Consider the following 20,737-nt stretch of genomic DNA (forward strand, 5'->3'; position numbering starts at 1 on the left):
TGAAACCCGCCTCTGAGCGACCAGTGTTCCTGTCTTTGTCGTGAAAACTCTGTGAAGTGGCGTCTTGACCAAGTCACAATATAACCTGAACCTCCACTAAGAGAAAAAGAGCTGAACAGTAGTGAGGTATTAAGGATCTCTGCATGACGTACGACTCCGTCTGCATAGTTACAGTTATTTTACTTTCTCAGAAATAAAGAGGATCATACAAGAACCTTACTAAGGGTACACGTAGAGCTCAGCTTCAGTCTGATGGTTGGTTTCCTGCTGTTGCTCCTCGGACCAACCAACAGTCTTCTTCAGTGAAGGATGTTTCATCACCGTCTCTCCACTCAGTCCTTTGTTTGTTGAAGTGATGCGACGTGTGGCTTCAAAACTGAACCTGTGAATTATTACAGTTTCAAGAAAAGATCATAGACTGTTCTGTGTCTGTATTACAGTGTTCTCAGAAAACAAAGACACTAAATCAAAGGAAAATCAAAACATACATGTACAATTAAAGAGTCGTGAACTTTGTTGTGTTTTTCAAGTGACATATCTCAATAAATGGTTCTTTAGCTTCTTTAGCTCCCAGTTCTCTACACTAGAGGGCGACATCTCCATCTAGATCTAAACACCATCAGCAGGTTTAATTGTTGATCAGACAATAAGGACACAGGTTACACCACTTTTCAGGTCTCTGAAGCTCAGCGAGGCCTGAAGCAACTTGTTCCTGATAAAGGTGGTTGACAGTTGAAACATGTAACTGAGGAACTTTGGCTAATAATACAGTGTGATGAGCCAAGTTCTCACTTCAGAGGGAGTCAACAAGCATCATTTTCCTGAGAAAAGCATCAGCTTAATGACAGTTAAACAGTAATAACAGTGTAAACACTGCTACCTATTTCACAACAGGTAGAAACTGGAGGAGGAACAGTGAACAGTGAGGACACATTGACGTGTGAAGTGTTTGTTGTGAAGTGTTGAACCACATGATGAAGAAACTGGATGTTTTACAGGAGGGGGACATTCAGATGAAGTAACATGTGACCTGCAGAGGAAAGTTACCAGAGGAATTTAAATCAAATGATGATTATTGATTATACAGCCACATGTAATATTTCCTTTTTAGCTTGTGGAGTCTATTTTTAAATGTTCTTTAGAAAGCTGCAGTCAGTACTGGACAAATCCTCCACTACAACCTGCAGGATTTAACACTTTGATGTGAAGGCTGCATTTCAAACACAGGAACCAGCACCTCAGTAGAAACCTGATGGTTGATTTCCTCCTGTGTGGCTTCACGGTCACAGTCGTTTGGAGGATGATGTTGAAGCTTCTCCTCTTTCTATGACCTGTGGTTCATTAGCAGGAAACTGTAAGTTTGGTTCTGGAAAAGCTCCTCGGACCAAACAGTGCAGCAGCGTCCCGTCACATGTGGTTGGAGATACAGTGACTGTTAAAAATAAAATCCCATCAAATGTCTTGTCTGATGTAAGAAATATTTTCTACTACACACTATATACAACAGTGTTATAACATATCAGTCAATGTAATTAGGGTTTCACTAAAACAAGTGCAGCTTCCAAACTGCATTTCTGGACTAACATATTTTCTCCATCCATCACTTACTAAACTTTACTTTATATTCTGTGATGAGCTGGTTTCGTTATCTGATAATGTCTCTAACAACAGAGTAGGAACTAGTTTGTGTGGCGTTATACAATCCAATGCAGTGATGCAGACACCTCCACCTGTGATGGAAAAGTTTTAATTTGTACCACATTAGATGGGTTTATTTTACCTGAAAACCTCCACTAAGAAAAAAAGGCAACAGAGCTGAAAGGTAGAGAGGTTTTGAGGTTCTGTGCATGACGTACGACTTCATCTGCATAGCTACAGATTTTACTGGAGTTATTTTAATTTCTCAGAAATAAGGAGGCTGATACAAGACCCTTACCACTGACGTACACGTAGACCTCAGCTTCAGTCTGATGGTTGATAACATCGTAGCTGCCTGCTCTTTCTGGGACCTCTGATTCTTCAGTGAAGGATGTTTCCATCACTATCTCTCCCCTCTGCTCGAGCTTCACACAAGGGCTTCAATACCAACAAGTGTAGGTTCATTTTCGTATTTATTTTTATAATTATGGTACAAATTAATGGTACAATGAAAATCTCTGCTGCAGCTCAGCGAGGCCTGAAGCAACTCGTTCTTGATAAAGGTGGTTGATAGTTGAAACATGTAATGGAGGAACTTTGGCTAATAATACAGTGTGATGAGCCAAGTTCTCACTTCAGAGAGAATCAACAAGTTGAACAACAAGTCCTGAGAAAAGCATCAGCTTAATGACAAACAGTTAAACAGTAATAACAGTGTAAACACAGCTGAACCAATACTGATATTACAACTGTTAAATAGCTCAGGAGCTTGTTCAGGTCAGTTCAAAGTGTGTTCCTTCTGTTTTACTGTAAGAAATAACGTGACTGAAGGTTAATGAGACAATGAGGGGATTTTTACAATAAATCAGGTCTGAGTAAATAGTGAACTTGTTATTTCCTAATCTGTAGTTAATCATTTTGTTCTGGAGAAATAACAGCTGAAATGTTTAGTTTTTATTTTAGGAAAAGTTCAGGTCAGCAGGAGCAGAAAGTAAGTGTTCAGTTAAAAGAGGAACTGTGAACTGGGTTTATCCTGAATTTGAAATTTTCATGTTACTGTTTACTTAAATTTATCAAAAAACAGACAACAATATCACCCTGTACAAAGGACTTTTTATAAGGTGTAAGAACAAGCATACTGTGGATATGCTAGACCGATCGTCTTTGTCACCGTTCGCACATTTCAGTCTGGTGTTACGATAGGAAAGTGTTCAGGCTGTGATCCTCGAGATAATATGCAGATCCAGAATCACCACAGTGCTGGCCTCATTGACCACCATCTTCACGACACCAAAGATGTGTACTTAAAGGCATGAACATGTTAAATCATCTCTTTACAAACCTCAGTCCTTCAATTTCTCCATATACCGTTGCCCCTGTTATCCCCCTTAATCTTCTGAGCTTCCGCATTTTATCCTGGCTTCACCATTCCCACTTCTTCCTTACCTTTCTGATCACCGTACACCTCCTCAAATTTCCGCTTCCCCCCCTTCTGCGCCTGCCCCGCCGCGTGCTTTCTTCCACCCCTTTCCCTGTCCACCCCTGTTTTTCCATCTTGCTACCGATTATTTGTCCTGCCCTCAGATTCAGACGTTCAGCAGCTTTTTCTGTGAAGGTTCAGTCCGGAAGTGTCTCTTCTGCGGAAGCTGACTGAACCCTCTCCAGATGGACCAGATGGACCGGACGGACCGGACCCTGTGAGAAGAACAGCTGGAGCTTCTTCACATCCACATGTTCATCTGATGCTGATGGTTCATGTTCGGACTCCGACAGCTATGGAGCTTCTTCCTCTTCTGAGTCTCTGCCTCCTGACTCAGTCCGGACCAACGTTTGCTGATGGAAACGGTAAAACCCTGAATTCATTTAGACTGAGTCCGACTTGTTTATTTACTTGTGCATTATTTATTTCCTTGTTTATGAAGTGTGATGTCGTTTATTTGAATGAAACCTGCAGCTGGAGTCCGGTTTGGCTGCTGCGCACTTTAGTATCAGGAAGACGGAAGAACCTGCACCTGTCACACGGGAATCAATGAAACTTTAATACAATCAAAGAAATATGATGTGAATTGATCCTAAAATCAGAACGGAGCTCCATGAAATCAACGGTTAATAAAACTCAGGTGGGGTCGATTTACCGCAGCATCATCATCCTGATTCATCGCAGTGTGAAACAGACATGCGCAGTTTCTCTCATCAGCGGAGCTCGTTCTGACTTTATGTTGTCGTTTCTGACTTTATGTTGTTGTTTCTGACTTTATGTTGTTTCTGACTTTATGTTGTCGTTTCTGACTTTATGTTGTTTCTGACTTTATGTTGTTTCTGACTTTATGTTGTTGTTTCTGACTTTATGTTGTTTCTGACTTTATGTTGTTGTTCCTGACTTTATGTTGTTGTTCCTGACTTTATGTTGTTGTTCCTGACTTTATGTTGTTGTTTCTGACTTTATGTTGTTGTTTCTGACTTTATGTTGTTGTTTCTGACTTTATGTTGTTTCTGACTTTATGTTGTTTCTGACTTTATGTTGTCGTTCCTGACTTTATGTTGTTGTTTCTGACTTTATGTTGTCGTTTCTGACTTTATGTTGTTGTTTCTGACTTTATGTTGTTGTTTCTGACTTTATGTTGTTGTTTCTGACTTTATGTTGTTGTTTCTGACTTTATATTGTTGTTTCTGACTTTATGTTGTCGTTTCTGACTTTATGTTGTCGTTCCTGACTTTATGTCGTGGTTTCTGACTTTATGTTGTTGTTTCTGACTTTATGTTGTCGTTTCTGACTTTATGTTGTCGTTCCTGACTTTATGTTGTCGTTTCTGACTTTATGTTGTCGTTTCTGACTTTATGTTGTCGTTCCTGACTTTATGTTGTCGTTCCTGACTTTATGTTGTCGTTTCTGACTTTATGTTGTCGTTTCTGACTTTATGTTGTTGTTCTGACTTATGTTGTTGTTTCTGACTTTATCTTGTTGTTTCTGACTTTATGTTGTTTGTTCCTGAACTTTATGTTGTCTGACTCTTATGCTTGTTGTTCTGACTTTATTTGTGTTCTGACTTTATGTTGTGGTTTCTGACTTTATGTTGTTGTTTCTGACTTTATCTTGTTGTTTCTTACTTTATGTTGTTGTTTCTGACTTTATGTTGTTGTTTCTTACTTTATGTTGTTGTTTCTCACTTTATGTTGTCGTTTCTGACTTTATGTTGTTGTTTCTTACTTTATGTTGTTGTTTCTGACTTTATGTTGTTTCTGACTTTATGTTGTTGTTTCTGACTTTATGTTGTCGTTTCTGACTTTATGTTGTTGTTCTGACTTTATGTTGTTGTTTCTGACTTTATGTTGTTGTTTCTGACTTTATGTTGTCGTTCCTGACTTTATCTTGTTGTTTCTGACTTTATGTTGTTGTTTCTGACTTTATGTTGTGGTTTCTGACTTTATGTTGTTGTTTCTTACTTTATGTTGTGGTTTCTGACTTTATGTTGTTGTTTCTCACTTTATGTTGTCGTTTCTGACTTTATGTTGTTGTTTCTTACTTTATGTTGTTGTTTCTGACTTTATGTTGTTTCTGACTTTATGTTGTTGTTTCTGACTTTATGTTGTCGTTTCTGACTTTATGTTGTTGTTCTGACTTTATGTTGTTGTTCTGACTTTATGTTGTTGTTTCTGACTTTATGTTGTTGTTTCTGACTTTATGTTGTCGTTCCTGACTTTATCTTGTTGTTTCTGACTTTATGTTGTTGTTTCTGACTTTATGTTGTGGTTTCTGACTTTATGTTGTGGTTTCTGACTTTATCTTGTTGTTTCTTACTTTATGTTGTTGTTTCTGACTTTATGTTGTTGTTTCTCACTTTATGTTGTCGTTTCTGACTTTATGTTGTTGTTTCTGACTTAGTTTTTGTTTTCTGACTTATGTTGTTTTTTCTGACTTTATGTGTCGTTTCTGACTTTATGTTGTCGTTTCTGACTTTATGTTGTCGTTTCTGACTTTATGTTGTCGTTTCTGACTTTATGTTGTTTCTGACTTTATGTTGTTGTTTCTGACTTTATGTTGTCGTTTCTGACTTTATGTTGTCGTTTCTGACTTTATGTTGTTGTTTCTGACTTTATGTTGTTGTTTCTGACTTTATGTTGTTGTTTCTGACTTTATGTTGTTGTTTCTGACTTTATGTTGTCGTTTCTGACTTTATGTTGTCGTTTCTGACTTTATGTTGTCGTTTCTGACTTTATGTTGTCGTTTCTGACTTTATGTCGTTGTTTCTGACTTTATGTTGTCGTTTCTGACTTTATGTTGTTTCTGACTTTATGTTGTCGTTTCTGACTTTATGTTGTCGTTTCTGACTTTATGTTGTCGTTTCTGACTTTATGTTGTCGTTTCTGACTTTATGTCGTTGTTTCTGACTTTATGTTGTCGTTTCTGACTTTATGTTGTCGTTTCTGACTTTATGTTGTCGTTTCTGACTTTATGTTGCGTTTATGACTTTAGTCGTTGTTTCTGACTTTATGTTGTCGTTTCTGACTTTATGTTGTTTCTGACTTTATGTTGTTGTTTCTGACTTTATGTTGTTGTTTCTGACTTTATGTTGTCGTTTCTGACTTTATGTTGTCGTTTCTGACTTTATGTTGTCGTTTCTGACTTTATGTTGTCGTTTCTGACTTTATGTTGTTGTTTCTGACTTTATGTTGTCGTTTCTGACTTTATGTCGTTGTTTCTGACTTTATGTTGTCGTTTCTGACATTATGTTGTCGTTTCTGACTTTATGTTGTTGTTTCTGACTTTATGTTGTTGTTTCTGACTTTATGTTGTCGTTTCTGACTTTATGTTGTTGTTTCTGACTTTATGTTGTTGTTTCTGACTTTATGTTGTTGTTTCTGACTTTATGTTCTTGTTTCTGACTTTATGTTGTTGTTCTGACTTTATGTTGTCGTTTCTGACTTTATGTTGTTGTTTCTGACTTTATGTTGTTGTTTCTGACTTTATGTTGTTGTTTCTGACTTTATGTTGTTGTTTCTGACTTTATGTTGTTGTTTCTGACTTTATGTTCTTGTTTCTGACTTTATGTTCTTGTTTCTGACTTTATGTTCTTGTTTCTGACTTTATGTTCTTGTTTCTGACTTTATGTTGTTGTTTCTTACTTTATGTTGTCGTTTCTGACTTTATGTTGTCGTTTCTGACTTTATGTTGTCGTTTCTGACTTTATGTTGTTTCTGACTTTATGTTGTCGTTTCTGACTTTATGTTGTTTCTGACTTTATGTTGTTGTTTCTGACTTTATGTTGTAGTTCTGACTTTATGTTGTTGTTTCTGACTTTAGTGTTGTTCTGACTTTATGTTGTTGTTCCTGACTTTATGTTGTTGTTTCTGACTTTATGTTGTCGTTTCTGACTTTATGTTGTTGTTTCTGACTTTATGTTGTTTCTGACTTTATGTTGTCGTTTCTGACTTTATGTTGTTGTTTCTGACTTTATGTTGTCGTTTCTGACTTTATGTTGTCGTTCCTGACTTTATGTTGTTGTTTCTGACTTTATGTTGTTGTTTCTGACTTTATGTTGTTGTTTCTGACTTTATGTTGTTGTTTCTGACTTTATGTTGTTGTTTCTGACTTTATGTTGTTGTTTCTGACTTTATGTTGTCGTTTCTGACTTTATGTTGTTGTTTCTGACTTTATGTTGTTGTTTCTGACTTTATGTTGTTGTTTCTGACTTTATGTTGTTTCTGACTTTATGTTGTGGTTTCTGACTTTACGTTGTGGTTTCTGACTTTACGTTGTGGTTTCTGACTTTACGTTGTTGTTTCTGACTTTATGTTGTTGTTTCTGACTTTACGTTGTTGTTTCTGACTTTACGTTGTTGTTTCTGACTTTACGTTGTGGTTTCTGACTTTACGTTGTCGTTTCTGACTTTACGTTGTCGTTCCTGACTTTACGTTGTCGTTTCTGACTTTACGTTGTCGTTCCTAACTTTACGTTGTCGTTTCTGACTTTACGTTTTAGTTTCTGACTTTACGTTGTTGTTCCTGACTTTATGTTGTCGTTTCTGACTTTATGTTGTTGTTTCTGACTTTATGTTGTGGTTCCTGCTGCAGACTCGTCTCCATCCTGTTATCATCAACAGACTTTACACAGTTTCCGAGAAACCGGACGAGCTGCAGCGACTGGACCTGTGTCTGACATCAAATATCAAATATCTGCAGTTTAATTACATTAAAACACTGAAACACTGGAGAAGAATGTGGTATTTAAAGCTTTTATTATGTAAAAATGAACATGGATATAACTCAAATCGCAGCTGGATTTACAGCAGCTTCTCTTACATCACCTCCATCTTCTCTTTCATTAACTCCTTCAGATGCTTGTGAAGGTGTTTTGTGCTGAATCACTGGAGCCTCAGTCAGTCTGACTCTGAAGCTGCAGTAGCACCTGATAAATGAATAAATAAGATAATGACCTGTAGATAAACTTCCTCCCACACACACACTTATTGTCTGCAGCCAGGCTGTAAAACCTGTTAGTGAGGAAACACTAACTGCCTCTAATACACAATGAGCTCTCAGAGTTTTATCTTATTTATGACCTGATCTAACTGTCAAAGGGTGTGTTTTACTAACTGCTCACAAATTCCTAAGTAATGGAGGCTGTGTAAAACAGAGGTGAAGAAATGAAGGTTAAAGAATCGTCTTTACTGTTGATCTGAGTTATAACTGCAGATTAATGAGTTCTCTGGAGTTTGTTCTGTGACGCTGACTCAGCTGCTGTGGTTTAGTTGGTGTTTCTGCTTCATGTTTGACAGGTGAGAGACTGTTTACAGAACAGGTGAATAGAGCAGCGTCCTCAGGTGACTCTGAGCAGCACCATGTGGGACATTAGTTATCACCACAGCTCTTCATGTTGTAAACTCTGCATTAGACTCTGTAGGATATCTTCAGTAAATGTTCTACTAGTTAGGAGTTGGGCTGTGGTTTCAGTTCTGTTCTGTTTCCTCCTGTTTCTCTACAACAGATTCAGATGTGTTCTGGTTCTGTTGGTGCTAGAGTCCACTGGGTTTATCAGAAGCAGCTTGTGGTTTTAACCAGATGTTTATGCTGTAGGTCACAGAGAGACTGATGTTGATGTAGGAGACAAGTGGGTCGATAGGTTAAACGCTTGTTACTCACTGAACATCAGCTGAGCTGCAGCCACTTTGTCATTTAGGTAACAGGTGTTTGACTAAACAGGTTCTGTGATGGACATATAAACAGATGTTTGATGTAGGACTGGACTTTAATCACATTAATAAATTTCCCCTCTTCATGAATCTGATGAATGTTTTTCTCACTTCAGTGGCTTCAATATCAGACTTTGCTTCTGTAGTTTCTGATACTTTTGCTTCAGGTAACATGAAAAGGTGTTTTCTGATTTTCATCTTTCAGAACCAAGCGTCCTTGTAGCTGTGCAAGAAAAGAGCGACGCCATTTTACCGTGTTCCATCAGCAGGAAGGAGAACATCGAGAAAGAGGTGTTTGACTGGAAGAAGGATGATGGGAAGGAGGTGTTCCTGTACGCTGATGGTTCTTATTACGGTAAAGGCAGAACAGGTCAAGATGAGCAGTTCAAAGGTCGAGTTCTTCATTTTGAAGATGAGCTGAAGAACGGCAACGCCTCCATAAAAATAAAGAACACAAAAATGGCCGACACTGGAAGTTACACCTGTACTTTCCCAAATCAACAAACATCCAACATAAAGCTTGTTGTTGGTGAGTAGTTTAATGAATCTGTCATGACTTTTATTGTGGTTATAGGTCTTTTCTCACACTATCACTAGGCTGAATACTGCAGTTGTGTTACAGTTTTTACATGTCACGAACATAGCATCGTATTTCATTTTCTCTAGATGTTGATCCTGTCTGTCCTCACATTCTGTAGCTGTCACTACTTTCTCTGCACATTATTTTTTACTACTTTCTCTTGATGGTGGATTAGTTTCTGTTCCGTTTGTACAATAGAACTGTTAATAAACTACTGGATTTACAGGACAAACTGCATCAGGCTATGTAAACAGTGTAAATGCACCTGTGAATGTGCAGATAACAATTAGACGCACTCTTACTGGGTGCAGTGTTCCATTTTCCTCCAGATCCTACGTCTTTAGTTGGTTTTGGAATACACCAATAAAATGTATTTTAAATCATTTTTCTGCACCATTAAGACATGTAATCAGTCATGTTTACCACTTTCTCTAAACTCTTAGTTTAAGTGCAAGCACAGTCATTTTAGGATACTGTGTCTAAAAACAAAAAACAATTGTTTATTCTTCAACATTACTATATTTTCATTGTGAACTTATGAATACTTATTGTGAATATATATACTTACAATGGAATTAGGCAATCAGTAGTTCATCAAAGTTCATCCTCACTGAGCTGCTTTTGTTCTTTTGTCTCTTTCCAGTTTACAGAATAACTTATGCTGCCAGCTTGGTGACAACATTTTTTTCTATACAGCAGTAAATTTCTACACAAAACATAACTGAACGCAACAGAGCAGACGATGATGTTTCTGTACTTTTTGTGACGTGTTAAGTAGATTTAGACATTTCAACTAATAGAGGTCAATGCAGCATCAGGTTTCCTAACAAGCTTTGGTGGAGTTATTTGTTAGACCTAATAATAGGGGAAAAAACATTTACATTTTTGCATTTCATTTGCAGCTGCAGGGTTAAGAAGTCTTATGTCACAATAAATTAGGTCTTCTGTTCCTAATGTGCTGAAGTGCTCGCCATAAAAAAAAGTAATGGTTCTATCATTTTCCAACCTAATTCATGTATTAATAGATTGATTAATAAAGTTGCATGTTAATAAGCATTTAATATCCACTTTAAAAAGTTCAGTGATATAGACAAATATATTGTTCCATCTGTTTCTTCTTTTTTATTTGAGGTAAAATTTGTATTATTCATTTGTTACAAAACCTTTGCACTTTAATGGGAGTATTTTTATAGCCGTTTTTAAATTTCTAGGTTAGAAAATCAAGCTGTTAATGAGCAAAACTATGTATGTGACAGCATTTATCCAGAACCATTGTGTTTCCCATGGTGAAACTAGAAACATTTTATGCTTTAATGTGGTTTATATGAAAAAAGATTAGATTTAATATAATATTAGGTTTTGTTTCCAATATTGCATGTGTGCTGTGTTTTGGAAATTTGTTGTTTTGGCATACTAATTAATCATTAATTTAGTATTATTAATAATAAGATAAACAATGTCCTGTTTTTTCTTTTAGATCCTGACCCAGAGCGCTTTAACTTAACCTGTTAAAGCCCCTTACAGTCACAGTGCATTTCCACATATTTATACAAACTAATTTTAAATGATTTTCTATTCTAAGACCATACATAACTGATACATGTCCTCAGCATCACTGCAAAGTAAACACCCTGCATTTATTTGTTGTGTTAGTCTGAATTGTAACCTGAATATAGATTAATTATGTAAGGATCAAACATTAAAATAAGAAATATTTTCTTATTTTCTTTTTTCCACAAAGCATTGGGAATTCTGTAAATCAGTCATAATAGGGACCATCATGCTGAAATTTCCACAATATTTCTCTCAACTCATCAGCATTTTCTGTACCAAGTTTCATGCTGACAGACAGAAGTGGGTGGCTCTGAGATATAAAAGAAAGTGCAGCACAGAGTATCAGATCACTGCACAGCTCCACAAAACGTATCTAAAGTTATTAATCTTAAGTCAAAAACTAGCTTGATAAACCCTTTTATAATACAATAAAATGTACCTAAATGTTAAATTTCTCTATAAGACGTTGTTTTAATATTTAGGTTAGATTAATATTACTTGATATATTCAATAAAGGTCTGTTTTGACAGGTTTAACACGATTTTCTCTGTTATTTGATCGTCCCACTGCCACAGGAAGTTCAACTACATAAACCTCCATATATGGTCAAACAGGTAATTTTACCGGCTATAAATCTAGACTGTTTTCACGGTCCTGACTTTCTATTGGACGACATGAGCTGTCAGTAACGCACACGTGGAGATAGTGTAAGGATGCTCTCTTCCGATTGGTTGATTGAGTTAAAAGCCCGTTACTTAGGTGGCAGTAGTTTGGAGAAAGATGCTCATTGGTTTATTTTAATCGTGGGTGTTTACCGATTTCACTGATGCTGAACGTCATTGGTCGAAGTGTTTGTAGACTTCTTACCATTACCGACAAGTTGTTGTTTTAAAGTTTGAGGAGCAGCGTTAAAACTAGTAGGACGGAAATAATTACGTTTTACTTTGCTTTAATTTAAACCCCGCTTGAGTTTCAACGAGCTGGATTTAATCTGTTAAGTTTTGTTTATTAAAAAGAGCCAGAGTTTGTCTATAAATGTGTTTTTTTGGACCTATAAATGTATTTTAAGTCCGACCAGACACGTTAGCTAGTAGGCCGCCAATTGTTCACTGCCGTAAAGTACAACGCTACAGTTTTTATGTCGTAAATTCTTGATTTAGATTCATAACTCTGTTAAAGAAACGAACATTTCAGCTTTTAAACGAGGTAAACATAACTAGATTGATGTTTACAGTAAATGTAAACGTATGTAAAATATTTATTTGTTTCATTTTTATTTAAATGTCGGGTCGCCTCCAACCTCCGCGCATTAAAAGGTTAAAAGATCGAAGAAACGAAAGCATCCGAGGTGAGTCATGATTTTGATGACGCCATTGTTCTCTGCATTTCACTTGCATGTAAAACATAAACCTTTGTCTCCATAAAGCGGAACTTATAACGTTAACATATCTTAGGTTTGTGCTTTTGTTGAATGAATGTGACAATGTTTCATTTTGACCATTGATCAATTCTAATATGCTTTGTAAAGAGTACGATATACTTCAGGCATAGTCTATTTACCACAACTGTTTAATTGTGAATGTGTTAATGTGATAATTGAATTGTTTCTAGATTGAGGTTCCTCTTTGAATTCTAAAATATACAGTAGGAGCAGTACAGTTCAGGAAACATCGTTGCTGCTAAAGAAATGCCTCACAAAGAAAAGGTTGTAGCTAATCCTCCAAACTACTGTGAACTACTGTAAACCAATCACTACCACTCTGTAGCCACAAAGAAGGCAATTATTCTTACTAATTAAATGCACTGATTATACCAGAATTTAATGTCAGTAACACAAAAGAACACATTTTGTTTTTGAATCGTTTCCATCTCAACATCATAATTACGGAGACTGGAGATCAGTTGTAACTCTGATCAACATTTATCTACAATCTGTGGCTACTTTCAGATGACAACAAACACAAAGCTAGTCCTGCAGCGTCTGTCCACTGGCTGCCTGTGTCACAGTTAAGGAGGGGGATGAGGCAGGAATGAACTGAAAACTGGATTTATTACGGAGAAGTACAAAAAAAAAACAAAACAGAGAAACTAAGGGGGGTGTCAACAGACACTACAAAAACAGGCCGGGAAAACAAAGACAAAGTCACAACCGAAAACTACCAAAATGGTGTGGAACAAAGTAACAAAACAAGACACCAAAGTACAAACCAAAACCACTGCACGATGGCAGGAAAACACTCACATGGGAAACGGGTAAAGTCCAAAAGTTCAGAGGGGGGAACAACGACGAACTGACAGAGGGGAAAGGGCTGAGGAGAGTTTTGTAGGGGAAAGGGGGCACAGGTGAGTCCAATTTTCAGCTGATTGCTGTGAGCAGAGGGAGAGTGAGGTGGAAAAGTGAGGGAAATTAAGGAAAATCCAGGTTAGCCTGGTGCCAGGCTGAAACGGTGACAGCCTGTACCAATTCTGTTTTCATTCCCTTATAAGCCTCTGGTTAAGATTTGATTCCTGTAACCAGATGAAGTAGCTATTTACAAATCCACACTTGGTTGAACTGGTTGTAGAGATTACAATGTTAATGAGTTGTAAAATGATCTTTATGTGTAAAACTAGTGGAGTGTCCCTTAAAACCCCCCCCATTAAAAATACGGTGAAAATGTAGTTTCACCTTTTGTCTCTTTAGAATTTACTTTTGTTCATGTAAGTTATTTAGCTAAATTGTTAGTTACCGTTCTCTTTTTTTATTTTCTAGAAAGTAAAATAATCTACAGTAAAATCTTTGTTCAGATGCAAGACTATTTTGGTAAAGGGTGACTGTTGATCAGTTCAACAAAACAGCTCTTCTGTAAATTGACCTTTATGAAGTTTATTATGTTAAGTTTGAGGGTTTTTTATATTTTAGATACCCAAGTAGTAACTACGATATGGTTGTTTGTTTTGCAGTGTGAACTATATATATTTCTTCATATCAGATCTGATCTACTTTCACATACTGTGTCTGGAAATGTCAATCACTATACAAAGTAACCATCTGTTAACTGTCAACACAAATATATCAGATCTGACATCAGACATAAGCATTAGGGTTGTAATGTAAACTTAGCTTTATAACTTTTATAACTAAGTTGTATTGTATTGTAAGTAAAAAAATATTTTTTTATTTTCAGCTCAAGATACAGTTTGTATCAGAGGAAATTGATAGGGATTTCAGGGATGTTCAAAGCATCTTGGTATACTGTATATGTGCTTCTGTGAAGATTTAAGTAGGAAATAGTTGGTTTGCAGATTTAAAAACGGCACACAGTATTGCATGTCTAATGCTGTAATTTTTCTTTATATTTTCTTGTTTATGTTCACAGGTGCAGCTTCAGAGCCATCTATCATAATACTTCAACAAACAAAGGATAAGGCACTGCTACAGTGTTTGGTTCGAGGTGCTTCTCCAAAACCTAAATTAAAGTGGCAGGACAGTTCTGGAAACATCCTTCCTGCTGAAGAGCCACAAGTGACAGAAAATGATGACAGCTACAATGTTTTCCTCCAAACTACTGTGAGCAAGACCGACACTTATCGCTGTGTAGCCACACAGGAGGAAATCTACCATGAAACTGATACTAAGACCCATGTGTATATTAACGGTGAGCTTCATTTTTGTGGTGTTTTTATATTTAAGTAGGAGAGATCACAAGGATTTGAGTGATGTAAAGCACATACAGGTTTTGCAGTTAGACTTCATTGAAGAATTTTCACTGAAAGTAGTCAATTTGATGGCAGAGGAGGGGACAGAAACCTCTAGTTCTGGGTTGTAGTAGACCTGAAAGAAAAAAATGCATGACATGGTAGCAAACAAGCATAAAGCAGATGGATAGTCTAGTGTTAAGTTCACTGCCCTGGCTGTGGTTTATCTCCAAAGGGGTCCTTAGGCAAGACCTCCTTACTCTTACTCTCCTTCGCCTTGTACCTTGCTTGTAGGTTGTTTACAAAACATCTGCCAACTGGCTAAATGTAAAAACAGCATTCATTAGACTTATATTATTAGAGACTAATATTATTTGAATACTACATATTGCCTAACAGCTGAAGTTACATATTCACAGTGTGTTTGTGTGTTACTGTAGTGATATATTGTACAGTCTAATGGCAGTGGGGAGAAATGACGTGTGGTAGCGCTCGTTCTTGCACTGAGGGTGTAACAGTCTTGTCCTAAAGGAGCTACTCAGAAGCTCCACAGTGTGATGCAAGGGGTGTGAGGGGTTATCCGTGATGGATGTCAGTTTTTCCAACATCCTTCTGTCTGCCACCCCCTTAATGGAATCAAGTGGGCAGTCCCAAATGGAGCCAGCTTTCTTAACAAACTTGTTAAGTCTCTTTCTGTACTGTTCCCTGCCTCGCACATGACAGCATAGAGAGACTGCAGAAGCCACAGAGTGTCGTAAAAAGTCCGTACCACTGCCCTGCACACACCAAAGGACCTCAGTTTTCTCAGAAGATGGAGGCGACTCTTGTCCTTCCTGTACAGGGCATCTGTGTTATTAGTCCAGTCCAGTTTATTGTTGAGGTGAACACCTAGATATTTAAAGGTGTCCACAATGTCAGTGATGGACTGCTGAATGCTCACCCGCATGGGTAGTGGAAGTTTCTGGTGGAAGTCAATCACCAACTCCTTTTTTTTGATGGTGTTCAGGAGCAGGTGGTCAACAAAGTCAGTACTTGTATTCCTGCTCTTTCCCCCTAGATACACAGCCAACACTGGCGGTGTTATTGGAGAATTTCTACAGGTGACAGTAGAGGAAGTTGTACTTGAAGTCCTAAGTGTAGTAGGAGGACAGGAAGGGGGAAAGCGCTGTTTCTTGAATGCTGCAGACTACCACATCTGCTACCAGGTTTTCTGGTACCACCAAGCTGATTCATGTTTAACCGGCTTACATCTCGTGACTGGTAAATGCTGCACGACTAACCTGTGACATAGACAGCAAGGAGAGTTCAGCTTATCTCTTGGTGTTTTGGAGTGTTTTCTTCAAAGAGTCCTAACATTTATCTCCAGCTAGGGCATTCATGTAAAAGCAAAAACAGTCTGGTCAATTTTAATATGATCATATAACTAGAATCAAATAAGGTACAGGTACACTACACTACACAGGTACATTATAAATCATTTAAAAAAAACTAAATTCAGGTTAAGAATTCAATTCAGTTTATTTATATAGCATCTAATCACAACAGAAGTCATCTTAAGTATTTCACAATTTAAAGTTTAAGCCCTCATTGAATGTAACAATAATGTTATATAGAAAACCCAGGAATCCCACTTGAACAGCATTGGGCAACATAGAAGAAGTTTTTATTGTGATTGTCAGTCTTCTCATCATATTCTGCACTATTAATATAACTTATTGAGTAGTATAATTCAGTAGGCATATTTACTGCTATTGTCACCTGTCTGACATTACTGTTTATAGTCAAGAGTAATGTCAGAAGTTTATTATCAGACACAAGCACATCGACTGGATAGTGTAGTTGTGAGATCGCTGCCCTCCATGCTACAGAGGTTCAAATCCTGACAATGGCCTGACTCCAGCAAGGGTCTTTAGGCAAGACCCTTACACCTTTACCCTGCTGTTGCCTTATATGTCAGATGTAAATCACTTTGATAAAATCGTCTGCCAACTGTAAGAGCAGAAATAGCCATTTAGCATCCTCTATATGTATTACAATTTAGCATTATCATTTTTTTTATTTGAAAATGATTTCTAGTGTTTCTGCAGCTTCTTATGCTGTTCTAGCTATGTGATTGTAATATTTGCAGTTTTCCAAGTAGAATAATCCAGGTTATCTAGCCACTGTTTTTTAATTTTAAGTTTTAACCTTTGCTTTTCATTGTGTCTCTAGGAACATTCAGTGACATCTCTATCTTTTTGTTTTCTTTCCTCAGCCCATAATCTCATAATTTGTTTTTTTGAGAATTTTTTGCATGCAGTTGAATATGACACTTAACAAATCACCAGCCTTTTCAAGTATGAAAGCTTGATTTGTTCAGTTTGAATTATATAATAATAATAATAATAATAATAATATATAGAAATAGTAATACATGTGTTCAGATAAATTATGTTGTAGACTGTGCCAAATAACAATGACGTAAGTTTTGAATTTTATTGTTTTATTATCATTTGTTTTTCTTGTTTATTGTCTATATGTTGTGTATATAAGATTTAAGTAAAGAGTATAGCTGCCCTTACAATGTAGTGGGGAGAAGTTTAAAGTAGTGTAAATTAAAAATACATGAATTATTCTGTTATCATTTTCAGAGTTCCCCACTATATGGATTATTGTTACAGTTCTCAGTTTTGTTGGTGGTGGAGTCATAACTATACTTGTAATGAAGTGCTACAAAAAAAATCCAGTAGAGGTAAGTTTAAATCATGGACTATATCAACATACTAATAATGACCAGACAACAAAACACTTTTTTTATCTTGCGGTTAGAGTATTAAGTATCTATTGCTGTAGATATGTAGTAGTGCATCTTAAAAAAAATATTGTGAAAATGTTTTCTTTTTTTGCAATTACATTCAAAAGGTGAAACTTATATATTCACCTCACACACGCTCCCATTTTATTATTTAGGCAGCTTAACAACCCAGGACAACAAAGCTTGACTCTACTTTTAGCATTAATGCACAACAGGGAATCTAGTCTTTCTAATCATTTTCTATCCATAGAAAATTGTGTACCATTCAGTGTTTAGTTTAAGTTTTTTAGTTTGACATTGAAAGATCAGAATATCATCTGCATAGCTGTGTGTTAAAATAATTGATGTTTCAGATGATTAGACAGAGCGCATGCCTGTTTTTTACAACTTGTTCATGCAGCTAACATGATTGCAAAATAAATGGGGGAAAAAAAATAAAAAATACAATATTAAACATAAATGTTGCCATTTGATATATCGCACTACAGTTAGCTTAAAGCTAATTTATCTCTTAAATAAAAACAGCTTACACTGAGGTTGTACATTGGGGTCTACTAATTTTTTTTGTCCAAAAACTTAGTATTAACATTATCAAGGCTGATTTTATTTAGATCTTTTATTAATGTACTTCTGTATTGTTTACTACAGGTTCATACAGGAAATTTGTCACCTGAAGATGAACAATTTCCACTGGACCAAAAGCAGACATCTTAAAGTTGATTTTCTACATGTATGTTATTGTACTTCTTTTTTTTTTTTTTTTTTGCCTCTGTCTTCATCTTCTTAAGAAGGTCGTTTGAGAGGTAAGACCTGGTCATAATGTAAAGATTAGATTTCTGCTTAGGTTATGGTTGTACTCGACAATTCCAGATAACTTCACTTGGACGACTGAGAACCTTCACCGACATTATGCAAGTAGACTTCATTAAACAATGGCAAAAGGTCTTTGGATGTCATAATGGTAGATAGGTATATAGGAGATCCTGCATTCACACATTAGAGTTTGTCCCTCTGTCAACTTAATGTTTTAAAAATTACAAAATGTAATGCTGATGGATGCTGCAAATACTGCCACTCTCCGTATCTTCAAATATATGAGATTTGAACAGAATGCATCAAAATAAAAATCCTGTTATTACTTCTTGAATGGTGACAGAATGTGATATGTGATATGCTATGAAAGAAGCGTACCTAATAGTGACCTCATGTGTATCCCTTTCTCATTAATGCTATATTTTAGAAATGCCTAAAAAAACAGGGCTGGTAATGTAAATCCTACCCACCTTCTTTAAGCAGGTCCACCCTACATCTTTTGACCCCTCCCTTGCGGAGAATTACAGACCTGTTTCTCTTCTTCCGTTTCTGGCCAACACCCTTGAATGAGAAGTCTTCAATCAACTGACTGACTTCCTCTCTAGGTACGACCTTCTAGATGTCAACCAGATTAGGTTAGAATAGTGGTTAATCCACAGAAACAGCACTCTTAACAGTCGTGGAATCGTGTGGGCTGCAATAGCTGTGACAGTCTTAACCTTGATCTAGCTGCAATCTTTGACACAGTTAACCACCAGATCCTCTGGCACTGGTACTCTGACCTGGCTCAAGTGCCACTTGCCTAGGCACATCTTCAAGGTATCTTGGCATCAGCAGGTTTCTAACTCTCCCTGCCTCTCCACTGGCGCAGAGCTTAGTTCTTGGTCCTCTGCTTTTTTCCATCTATGCAACATCCCTAGGTTCCATCATCCAGTCACGTTTTTTCCTATCATTGTTATGCAGATGACGCACAGCTCTGTCCCTGTCATTTCTACCAGATGACTCCATTACCTCACTACACATCTCCACTTCCCTCGCCGACATTGCTGCTTGGATGAGAGAGAGGCATCTTGAGCTTAACCTCTCCAAGAAGAAGCTCCACCGTCAAACCTCCAGATGATCTAAAATGCAGCAGCACGTCTCATGTTTGATCAGGAAAAAGGACACGTTACACCACTTTTCAGATCTCTGCATGGCTTCATGTAGATGCTACACCAGGTTCAAAGCCTGTGGTTAACTTCTGTTTGTCAGTCTGAGAATTCACCGACATATTTATGTTGTTAACTAATGGTGCAGGCTTCATTATGTAACTTCAAAGAGTACTTAATAATTTATATTACAATGTCAAACTATCCAGCCACTTTATGCAGAAATGGACCTTAGTACATCTATGTTGACAAACAGCTTAAAATAAAAAAAATGTCTACACTGTATTTCTGATCGATTTGACAAAGAAACGCTTTTCTGTAAAACTTACATCTAAATAGCCCTACACTTTTGAATTATCGTGTGAAAATTAACATGTTAATATGATGCTCCAGCAGTGTGGGTTACACAAATCAAGTGGATATTTCGAGTGTTTTCAGTATAAAATGCTTTCTTTGTGTCCCTCCACTGCAGCTCAGCACAGAAAACCAAATGTGCTCTTCTTGAGGTACCTGCACCTTTTTATTAAGTAGTTTATATTTCTAATAACATACTATATTATATATTATATTCTAATAACATACAGTGATGAGCCACCTTCTTATTTCAGAAGAATTCAACAAGTCAAAACATGAAAAACAATGTTACTTGTTTTTCAGAGAAAGGCATCAGCTTATTAACAGAACACATTTCCTCCAGTGATGGTTTAGCCCTAAAACCCCAAAGCAACTCTAGGAACAATAGGAAAAAAACACCACTAACAGCATGTTACAGAAATATGCATAAACTAAGCCTGAATTTCTTAAAGACTTTTAATATTTATGGATCTAATAAAAAATGTGTCAGGCTACTAAAGGGTATTGCCAGTTTTATTGAGTTTACTGTTGTTTAACTTTGATTTTGCTGTTATTTTAGTTTAACATTACCATTTTTTTCAGACATTGGTTCCTTATCAATGGGAAACAGGATTGTAAACGAGTGTATAAAGATAAAAAGTTGGATGGCTCAAAATTTCCTGCAGCTGAATTCTGATAAAACAGAAATAATTGTTATCAGTCCACAACGTATAGCTAAACACATTCTGCCCTGCACAGATTCTCTCTTAGCTAATTCTAAGCCCACTGCAAAAAGTCTTGGTGTTTGGTTTGATAGTAAACTTAACTTCGAGCATCATGTCACAAAGCTTGTTCAGGCATGTTTTTATCATCTTAGAAATATCTCCAAAATACATTTAATTCTATTATTTTATGACACTGAAGTAATCTTACACGCATTTATTTCCTCACTTGACTATTGTAACAGTCTGTTCACCTGTTTCAGCCAGAAATCTATTAATCATGTCCA

The 20,737-nt window shown here is 36.6% G+C and overlaps 1 protein-coding gene across 4 annotated transcripts; it reads left to right on the forward strand.

Annotated features, from left to right (window-relative positions):
- Nucleotides 1-3,231: 3,231 nt before the first annotated feature.
- LOC113154784 (butyrophilin subfamily 2 member A2-like) lies at nt 3,232-20,455 on the forward strand. Of its 4 annotated transcripts, none has more exons than XR_003298060.1 (8): nt 3,232-3,483; nt 9,034-9,357; nt 10,886-10,908; nt 12,280-12,310; nt 14,322-14,600; nt 17,271-17,371; nt 18,083-18,852; nt 19,211-20,455. XR_003298060.1 is itself a non-coding variant. In XM_026349163.1 (7 exons), exons 1-7 carry the CDS (start codon nt 3,381-3,383, stop codon nt 18,146-18,148), a joined length of 927 nt encoding a protein of 308 aa, XP_026204948.1. In that variant the 5' UTR covers nt 3,232-3,380; the 3' UTR covers nt 18,149-20,455. The 4 variants fall into 4 exon arrangements, 1 of the variants encoding a protein (XP_026204948.1); XR_003298061.1 differs by having other exon boundaries at nt 19,246-20,455; XR_003298062.1 differs by having other exon boundaries at nt 18,083-18,237; nt 18,728-20,455.
- The last annotated feature ends 282 nt before the right edge of the window (nt 20,456-20,737 follow it).

Source organism: Anabas testudineus, chromosome 5, assembly GCF_900324465.2.
Source record: "Anabas testudineus chromosome 5, fAnaTes1.2, whole genome shotgun sequence".
Taxonomy (NCBI): domain Eukaryota; kingdom Metazoa; phylum Chordata; class Actinopteri; order Anabantiformes; family Anabantidae; genus Anabas; species Anabas testudineus.